Genomic DNA, 10661 nt, shown 5'->3' on the forward strand with positions numbered 1-10661 from the left:
CCCATAACAAATCAAAGTGATGTTCCCTGAAGGCATCGCTGATTAATTCTCGGAGCAATTTTAAGATGATAAATCCTGGAGTAGTACTTGGAAAAATCCCCACAGGAGTTCCTGAAGAAATTCTCGGAGCAATTCCTAGAGAAATTATAAGAATGCTTCCTGGTTAATATCTTGAAAGTTCCGGGAATAATTTCCGAAAAAATTAATGGAGGACCTTTTAAGAAAGTTTTCGAAAAAAAAAAATCCGGGGAATTCCCGGAATTTGTCCCCGAAAAATGTTCGAAAGATTTTAGGGAGGAATCCCAGGATAAAATTTCGGATCGATTTTCAGATGAAAATTCTTTTCCAAAAGAATCACAAGACGAACTTAAATCACTGGAGGAAATCCTGGCGAAATTCCCGGAGGAATTCTTGAACCAATTCTCCTTGAGGCATTACGGATGAATTCATGAAGGAATTTTCATTGAAATCTTTTGATATTGTTTGTAGGTATTGCTGGAGGAATTTCGGAAGGAGTCTTCAGAGTAAGTTATTGAATAATTCTCTGAAAAATTTCTGAAAAGAACCTTGAGGAATCCCTAGAGTAATTTTGCGAGAAATTTTTGACAGGATTTTTTGTAAAATTCTGTCGGAATGAGAAAAAAAACTTTTATAACTTTATGAAGAATTGCTGGAAAAAATATGTTGGTTCACCTTTGGAGAAAAAGAAATATCAGGAATGATTCCCACAGGATTCCTTAGCGAAATCCTCCGTAGTCGCAACGGAAATATTATTCAACTATTTTCTGGTTGTTCATCTGAAAATTCATATATGATTTCCGGAAATTATTTGAAAGTGATGATATAGCGATTCCTGGATGAATTATCAACAACCATTGGTATAATTTTTCGGAACTATCACTCTGCATCCGCCATCGAGCTGGGCTTATTAAATGCCGCAACATTTTTCCTTTATGTGGGTGGCCACAGTTTGTAAACGGCCAGGAGGTTCGCAGTGGACCTCAATAAAATTCACAGCGAATATGAAATTTTACTCTGTCTCTACCACGTTCCAGAAACATGATATTGGCCAAATATCACGAAACCCGCTTGTATCATGATGCAACTCTGTAGTCTGAACTTAGCATAATAACCTATTGATTTTTCTGCATTCTCTTACCCTATCTTACTTTAATTCGTTTCGACCGAATAACTGCACGACAATTTCTCACAGTGCAGCATAGTTTATGCGGGCATCACGGACATATTGATGCGTAAAAGTTTTTTTTTCTCTCAGCCGATACGACGGGAATTAGCACTTTCGACAAAGTAGATCGAAACCCTATTGTAAAACTCATAAAAACTTTCTTTCGATCCATCAGATAGTGGTTGAACAATCATTTCCTCTTCTCTAGCGACACTGGATATCCATCCTTCAATGCCAATAGCACTCCGTAAGCCACTTTCACTTGATCCAATTTGAGAGTAGTGCTCAGCCTGTATTGCCGCACAATGTAAGCTAGAAGAATTTTCATGGAATACCAAGCGTATCGGACTCCCAGACAGTTCCGCGGGCCTGCACTGAACGGTATAAACGAGTATGGATGTCGTTTGGCAACATTCTCCGGTAGGAAATTGTCCGGATCAAATCGTTCGGCGTTAGGTCCCCAGATTTTCGGGTCACGATGGATTTGGAACGTTCCTATGACGATTCCTGTGTTGGCCGGAATTGTATGTCGATCTGAAACGATAAGCGGTGTTAATTTTATTTTTCTCCAATTGAAAGTATTAAGGTGGAACAACTAGGAATCCAAATTCTTTAACACAGTGCAACACACAAAATGTAGACATAATTTTGACGCTCAACAAACAAACCCTATTTAGGCTATGAAAGAGTAGTTTTAACTTTAAAGTTATGCTCTTTTTATTTTTTAGCTAGATTTTTCCTTAAAACGGTCATAGCTCATGAACTTTTGAAAGACCCTCAATGTAATCTCCGCTCAAAAAATTTTTTAAACCAAAAGGCTCATATTTTGTAAACATATCGAGGCAGTATTCTCATTTTTTTCGTAGTGTTTTCGTGCAAAAACTCCGAAAAATGGCAATTTTTAATGATTTTTTTTTTTGTCATGATTCATAAACTGTTCATATTTTAGCGTAATTGTCTTCCACATATGTGCTTCCAACCAACACAAGCAACTGTGCTGAACGTGATGATAAACTATAAACGATCTTTTTTCTTGTTTTGGTCATATTAACACTTCGAGCGTGTGCTGGAATAAGAGCGTAAGTAACATGATCGATTTCTCTTCATTGATCCTCTCTTCTGTACATAAAGGTGACAAGATGCAAGTTTGTTAACATTTTTTCATCTCATGACGGAAGATTGCATCGCTGCCAAGCGACTGGAAGTGAAAACATGAAAACAAACATGCATCTTGCCACCTTTATTCACAAAAGAGAGGATCGATGAAGAGAAATCGATCATGCGACTTACGCCCTTATTCTAGCACACGCTTGACTTAGTTGTTCGCCTTGTTGTATTTTGTACACAAACAGGTGGGAAACCCTCGCTCTTCGTACACAGCATCAGCGCGGTGCATCGGAAATGCAAGAGGAGTTGAAGAAACTCGAAGCGGGGAAGATGAATCAGAAGCAGAAGATGAACAAAGAGAAGTTCTTACACCGGAAGCGACTTGAGATGCAGCAGGAACTGAACGAAATGCGCAAACAGCTCAATAAGGAGAAACGAGAGATGGAACTGGAGTTCTGAAAGGCGTAAACGAAAAAGAAGATAGCCGAAGAACAGGCGCACCAGAAGAAGCTTGCTGAAAGGAGGACAGAGATAGTTGCAGTTGAAGCGGAGTAGAACGCCAACGAATGCTGAATAGGAGTTGGAAGCTGCATTAGGAGGCAACGAAGCGGAGGGTTCAAAGTAGCGGTCGCTGAGGACGATGAAATCGGATAAAGCGAAGCCAGGAAAAATGTTCGAGAAATAAAAGTCAGGAAAAACATAGCCGGGAAAAGCAGATCCGGCAAAAGTGAGTCCAAGTGATTCTAGAGGAGCCTATCGCAAGCATTCGACGCTGAAAGTCACCCAGAAGGTCGCGAAGAAGTCATTTGGAATTCGAGGTCCATCAAGTCTGCTGAAAAGTTTCCTGATCGGTCACGATTAAATGGATTAAACGCCTTTCGGACATCAGAAGATTTTCAAGAAGGACAAGAAGAAGCACGATAAGACGATGCAGATGCTGCTAGAAGTTAGCGAATTGAAAAGTGAAGAGATTTCCGAAGAAGAAATCATCTGGAGAAGATGACAGCTGTGAATAAGTAAGTCTCGACGAGGAAGTGAGCTCCGAGGAGGAGGAAGATCTTGTCAAAGGCGTAGAGAAGCAAAATCAGATCGGTTGGCAAGCTTCATCTGCTTCGGAGTATTAGTTCATCAGCTCGCCGATCACCTGGAAGCTACCGGGCCAACTCCACATTTGTTGAATCCGATGCCAATCCAGGAGTTTACCGAGCAGCTGCCTACTGGCCGCACCCATTCAAGTGCGGTACAGGAGAAAGAGTAAACTGGTGACCCTGAGGATACTGTCACTGTACGGCGAAGCATCACGGTTTGCTGAGCTACCGTCGAAGAAGGGGAATTTCTGAAGCAGAGCGAAAAAAGGCTATGTGCACGCACACGATACGGCCGAAGACCGAAGTTCAAGTCCACCGGTGAAGCAAAGGATGCTGTGCAGGATTTGTGGCAAAGTGAACCACCGGATTCAGAACTGCAAGAAGTTCAAACGGTTCCAGCTCGCTGAACGTTGGGAAGCGTTTCGCAAGTGAAGGCTGTGCCAATTGTGCTTGCGTGAGCATGGTGGGTGGGGCAGGCTACAAGCTGAATTTTCGTTGCAACATAGACGGCTGCAAGGAGCGCCACAACCCACTTCTTCATTCAGAAAGATCAGCTGCGAACTGCAATATCCATGCGATCTAGCCAAAGACTCTTCGTCATGCTCGTCACACTCCACTGCGGAAAGTTCTCCTTAGACACGATCGCGGTTCTAGATGAGACATCATCTGATAGGCCACCCTGAAGAGCCCATAGTGGTCAGGTCCAAGCTTGCATGGACGGTGTGTGGACCGATCGGCGGTGAAAATGTAGAAGAAGGAATCATCGGGCACCACACATGCAGCACGGTGACAAATCAAGATCTTTACGACTTGCTGAAGAGCCAATATTCGCTAGAAAAGTCCGGCATTTCCGTTATTTTGCAGCCGAGCCGGAAGAGGATAAAAGAGTGAAAAAGATATTTAAGGAGACGATGAAGTGGTTTGGCGATCGATTCGAAACGGGACTGCTTTGGAAAGGCGACGACCCGGAGTTACCCGATAGCTAACCGATGGCGGTCAAGCGTTTGAAGTGTCTGGAGAGTCGTCTGAGGAAGGATCCAGATCTCTACACCAAAGTCCGCTCGATGATCGCCGAGTATTTGATGAAAGGGTACGTACACAAAGCAACACCGTCGGAGGTGATTACATTCGACTGCAGCAAGGTGTGGTATGTACCGCTGAACATCATCTATAATTCAAGAAAGAAGAAGTTCTGCCTGGTGTGGGATGCCAGAGCAGAAGTAAAAGGCGTGTTGCTGAACTCCAAGCTGCTAAGTCTGGATATGCTAACTGCCCTACTGGTGGTGATCGGCAAGTTCATAGAACGAGCAGTTGGATTCGGTGTAGATATCAAGTAGATGTACAACCAGCTGCGGATCCGATAACCAGACAAGCGAGCGCAGAACGAATCTTCAGAGAAGCCGGAAGTATACGCGATGGACGCGGCAAAGTTGGGATCCACGAGTTCGCCAAGCTTCGCATAATACGCGAAGAACTTGAATGCGAAGGGGATTGCCAGAAAACTCTTGAGGCAGCAAAGGCAATCGTCGATGACTTCTTCGATAGATACGGCACTACTACTACGGCAGATACGATCGATCAAGCATTGGTTCTAGCGAACGAAGTTCGGCACGTCCACGTTAACGGCGACTTCGAGCTCCGCAACTGGGTCTCCAACTCCGAAGAGTTCCTGATAGAGATAAAATAACGGAAAACGGATCAGTGCGTCGGTTCTGCGAAAGAGTTCGGCAATGAGCGCGTATTGGTGATCGTGTGGAGCCCGGCAAGCGATGAGTTTTCGTTCCCAAGTACCATTTAGTCTCAAATTCCGAACAGACTCATATTCCGAACACTCGGTTTTGTATGGCGATTTGGTTGAAATGTTTCGCTGAAATATGTCACCAAATAACAAGGAAACGACAGTCAATTGCAATTCAATTTTAACGTCTCCATTAAAATCTATATCGCGGGAGTAGTGATGATTCTCTAGTTTGAGACCAGTAAGACAAGCTCCGATAAATTTATTTGCGAAATTATTCATTTGATTTTATTCATGCTATTCGGAATTTGAATCAAGGTGTTCGGAATATGAGACAGAATGAATAAAGTGTTCGCCATTTGAATCAAAATGTTGTTCCAAACTTTAACGTGAAAACAATACTTAAACTAATTAAATCAACATTATTATCAGTACACTCAATAGCTAACAGTAAGACTTTGCGAAGAAATTAAAATTTACACAAATATCAGACAATTTATGCCAATGAGATGCATTTGAAGTCTCTGTTGGCCGTAAGTGTTCGGAATATGAGTCAAAACGGTAACCAAATAGCACTTCAATTCGCCTTGGGTGCCAATATAGTGCTATAATACAGCTGACAAACCATATATTAGACAGCCCTATGGGCCAAAAAGGCGAATTAGTGGGCTTGTGGAGACTTGGGTTCTCCACTGAGTTGAGAGACGATCTGGAGCCACTCCTCTCCGGCTAGCAACTGCCGACGAAAAGGATCGTGATAAGCTGCGTAATGATCTTTTTCGACCCGCTTGGCTTACTGTCCGTCTTCACGTTTTACGGCGGGACCAGTTTTGCGAGTGGGACCAGCTGATCGACGAAGATTGAGTAGAGAAGCGGAACAACTGGGTCAGAAGATTTCCAGAGGTCTAAGGCGTTTGCATTCCCCGTTATTTCTTACAGGAAGGGCGTACTTTAGACTACAGCAGACTTCAGCTCCATGTTTTCGTCGACGCAAGCCAGGACGCGTACAGTGCAGCAGCATACGTCCGCATCGAGACGACAAGTGGACCGTTGTGATCGTGATGTCTAGGTCAAAGTTGGTTCCGCTAGATCACCTATCAATCCTCCGCTTAGAGCTAAGGCTGATGTGTTGACCAAGTAGGAGAAAGGGAATACCTTCCGTTCCGACGGGCCGCGATTCCGTGCCGCAAAGTTCCTCTACCAACCGGAGGAGAATTTTCCAGAGCAAGAGCCCATCACAGCGAATGTCCCCAAAGAAGTTCGAGCGAGTCTGCAGTTACACGATATTTGCGTTACCGAACTGATAGTGAGTCTGCTGCGGTTCTCGAAGTGGAAGGTCCTAGTAAGGACGGTAGCATGCGCCTATCGGTTTGCATCCAACTGCTAGAGGAAGAAGGTGATGGAGAAGGAAGTTCGCTCAACTATAGCACCACTGAAGCGTGCGGAGTACGGAAAAGCGGAGGGTTTCTATGGAGGTCGGCTCAATCCGACTACTTCGAAGACGAAATTTGGACGCTGAAAAGAACTAACAGCTGGAGACGTGACCAGCTGGAGAAGTCCAGCACCTTGTACAGCTTCAAGCTATTCCTGGACGACGATAAAGTGTTGCGGATGGAAGGCAGAGTGGCGCGAGGGTCGTCGTTACCTTTCGAGATGTGTTTCCCGATAAATCTACCGAAGCAGCATTCTGTGACGAACAAGCTGCTAGAGTACTACCACCAGCGAGTAGCCCACGGGAACGTGGAAACTGCCGTTAACGAGACCCAGTAGCGGTTCGGCATCGCGCGCTCGAGAACGGAGATGAAGAAAATTGGGAAGGCATGCTTCTGGGGTAAGGTGCAGAAGTGTCGCCCGATGAACCCCAGGATGACCCCACTGTCGAAATCGCGTGTCACGCCGAACCTACCGCCATTCAGCCATATCGGTGTGGACTACTGTGGGCCGGTGACAGTGGCTGTCGGCCGCAGAACGGAGAAACGTTTCATCGCCCTCTTCACGTGTATGATGACGAGGGTTGTCCACCTTGAGATTGCTCAAATCCTGACGACTAGAGCATGTCTGATGGCCATACGGCGATTCGTGTGTCGTGGACTTTTACTCCGACAAAGGCATTTAGTTTCAAGCTGTCACACAACGAAAGAACTGTTGTGGAAATTTGGTTTACACCACCCTATCCGAGACGCGTAAAACAGTTTATGAACCACCCTATCCAAAAAGCGTACAACAGTTATGCCGAAGTATGTATATAGCATGAGCATGAGCATGATTGACCGCCCGCAGTTGCTACTCCGTTATTGCAAGAACAGCTGTACTTACACAGGGAACCAACAGACACTACTCGGGATCAGTAGCATCCTCAATGTGTAAGTACTGGTGCTCTCATTATTATAATAAACAATACCGGCGCCGGCTGCGTCCGAATGCAGGTCAATTTGGGAATGGGAGGGAAATGTTGACGTGTTACTTGCTTTACAGAAGCCGAGGAGTCCTCTGCACTTCCACAAGAAAACACTGGGAGTTTGGATATGGGAAAGGATTCGTTTTGGTAAACGACAAATATATAAGGTACAGTGGGGGAAGTGTATCAGTGGGGTAAGTGGATCATTCGTCAATATTAGGCATAAATACTTGAATATGTTTAATGTTTTCGCACCATTGCTTCGTTTTACGTTATATTCATACGCCCACACTGATACTATTTCAAAACTGGTACTACACGTACACCAACACAAGCAAACTTGTTTGCTGCAAAAATTAATTAATTTGAAAATTGTTTTCCATCAATCAAAAATCCACTGTATCTCTGTCTAAAGTCGAATACTATTAGTTTTTTCGACACGTGGTGAGCATTTCAGCTCTGATTGAATGAATCACAATGAAAAATATGTGTAATAATAATTTCAAAATTTACACGAAACTTTTCGAGGTTTATCTAAGCTAGGTTGTAGAAGAGCAAAATATACAAATTTTCCACTCGAAAGCATATAATCGTACCTTATTTGAGCATATAAATTGTTCTAGACAGATGATACAAATATATTCATAAATAGAATAAAAGGATTTCAGTTTGTTATTCAAAAGTAAATGTAGCTAATATTTTTAAACTACGAGTGTTTTTATAAAACATCATTAGGAATTATCTTACAATACTTCTATATAACTTATGTGTATAAATGTATGAATTTTCTTCAAATTATTCTAGCTCCAAATTTTTTTTTGTTCGAATTAGTGTGAACTAATGTATACAATGTGTATATACATATATTTTGGTTAAATAAAGATAATTTTTAATTTCAAAGTATTGAAATGTAACATTACTAGCACTAATAATAAGAACGTGAGTAATAGCATTCGTACTATACATAATTACACCACATTTGTTTTGAGAACAGATGTTTGTTATTGGTGATCCACTTACCCCACCATGGTGGGGCAAGTGGATCATTTGGCGCAAATTTTCAAGTCTCTCATACTCAATACACAACAATCAGAAAAATCGAAATAAATGACGATTTGAAGAATATTAGTCCCTCATTTGTTATCCACAGAAAAAAGTTTGAATTACATTTTTCATGTCAGCTGTACATAACAATGAAGTTGACTATTGATTTTTCTGTATCCACTTACCCCACTGTACCTTAATTCGAAATGAATACGTGAGCATATACACGAATGACCGACACTGATAGTACGGTTACTACGCAAACTGGACACGATACTGATTTCGTTGCTCGCTCGACAGGAGCATACAACAGGTTCAACGTATCAAACTCTACTGACGCGTTTTTTTTGTTTTTCACCGGCACACTTCGTTTTTTCTTCGGCGCAACGCGAACCGGACACGATGGATCCGGATTCCGTCGCTCGTCCACAAAGGAACATGCAACAGATTCAACGGATCCAACACTACTCAGTTATGCCGAAGTATGTATTGTTTATTAATTATGACCAAAATAGGTGAAAAAGCACTACGAATAAAAGGAGAATACTGCCACGTCATGTTCACAACATTTGTGTGTTTTGTATCGAAAACACTTCGTTCGGAGGTTGCACTGAGAAATTCCCAATAGTTTAGGAGATATAGCCATTTGAAGCTTCGAATTTTGAACCAATCTATCAAAACCCGATGAGAAACAAATAATTAGCAATAACAATTACAATAATGGTATTGAAAAAAAAACAATTAAAAAAAACTTCATTTGAGTATTTGATAGTTATTGAGGACTGCTGGAGGTATTAAACTACTATTGAAAAAATTCACTTCTATATGAAAATTCATCATGTATTATTTAGGTATTACAATACCTGATCTAATTATAAGTTTGGTGTTTGTAGAATATGCATGAGAAATTATTTGAGGTATTTTACCTCAAATTAATTTTTACTCAAATTTTTTTTAGCTTATTCATACCTCATTCAGGTTAAACGTATTGGAAATTATCTGGTATACAATACCTTAGTTTAGTATTCAGTAGAACTTGTTTTTCAGCTTGAGAACCCAAATTGGGTTTTGCTTGTATGGGTCTGTATTTTCAGCATCTGAAGACAGAATTTTGTTTACATTGAACAAGTTGTGTAATGTACCAAAACTTCGAAGGCAGCAGAAAACTTCAAATAATAAGATCGACTTCGTACATTCGTTTCTGCAGTATTAGTTAGTTCTTTTGCAATTGTGTCAAGCCATTTTGACAGCCATGTTTGGATTCCGACATGTTTCCCCTTAAGAATTACTAACCGTTCAGTTTGACGTCACTGGTTGCTGTTCGCCCCAACACAGGAACCACGGGTAACAGTCGCAGTGTTTCTTTGATCACCATTTCAAGGTACGTTAAGTTCGCAGCATCTCCAGCGGATATATATTGGTTTTCGCCAGGGCAAACGGTATTAATTTCCTGATAGCATCGTTCTTGTATCTCTGGATGCATTGCGAGCATAAGCATAGCGGTACTGACCGTTTTAGCTGTGGATTCATTACCGGCGAAAACAATGAGACAGAAATGGGCCAAAACGTCTTCTCTGGGGATTGGTCCTTGTGAACGCAAATACTTCGAAAGGCAGTGAATGAAGTTATGTTTTTTTGTAGAATTATCAGCTTCATTCACCTCATTGATTCTTTTGTCTATGTCTATATGACGTGCTACTTTCTCCAATATTGTGTCGTAATAAGTATCTATACAAGACAGTTGCTTTTTGTACGCTTTGGTCCACTGGTATATGAGATCTGGATACTTCCATATAGTGCAAATACGCTCGGAAGCGAGTTTCATGAAATTTTCGAATATATCGAGTGTTTTTTCTCCATCCGGTGACAACTGCATATTGAATTCGCATTCAAAAGAAGTCTCTATAAAGAAAAAATCATTATGTTCAACTTTTTTCAAATAACTTAACAGTTTTCTTACCATAAATTTGATCCAAAGTACATTTCAAAATATCCACAGTACAGTCTTTTTGCTGCTTTCCAACGTATTGATCAAGAATGTGCATCAATTTTTCACATTTTTTGTTGAACACCGGAACGATTTTACCAATAATAGCTGAT

General features: G+C 41.7%; 1 protein-coding gene across 1 annotated transcript; it reads right to left on the reverse strand.

Moving 5' to 3' along the window:
* Positions 1-646: 646 nt before the first annotated feature.
* On the reverse strand, positions 647-10438 carry LOC5576780 (probable cytochrome P450 313a1). The gene is made up of 2 exons (XM_021849509.1): positions 9855-10438; positions 647-1720 (listed from the first exon to the last, which is right to left on the reverse strand). Exons 1-2 carry the CDS (start codon positions 10435-10437, stop codon positions 1377-1379), a joined length of 927 nt encoding a protein of 308 aa, XP_021705201.1. The 5' UTR covers position 10438; the 3' UTR covers positions 647-1376.
* Positions 10439-10661: the final 223 nt, after the last annotated feature.

The sequence above is a fragment of the Aedes aegypti genome, chromosome 3 (assembly GCF_002204515.2).
Source record: "Aedes aegypti strain LVP_AGWG chromosome 3, AaegL5.0 Primary Assembly, whole genome shotgun sequence".
Lineage (NCBI taxonomy): Eukaryota > Metazoa > Arthropoda > Insecta > Diptera > Culicidae > Aedes > Aedes aegypti.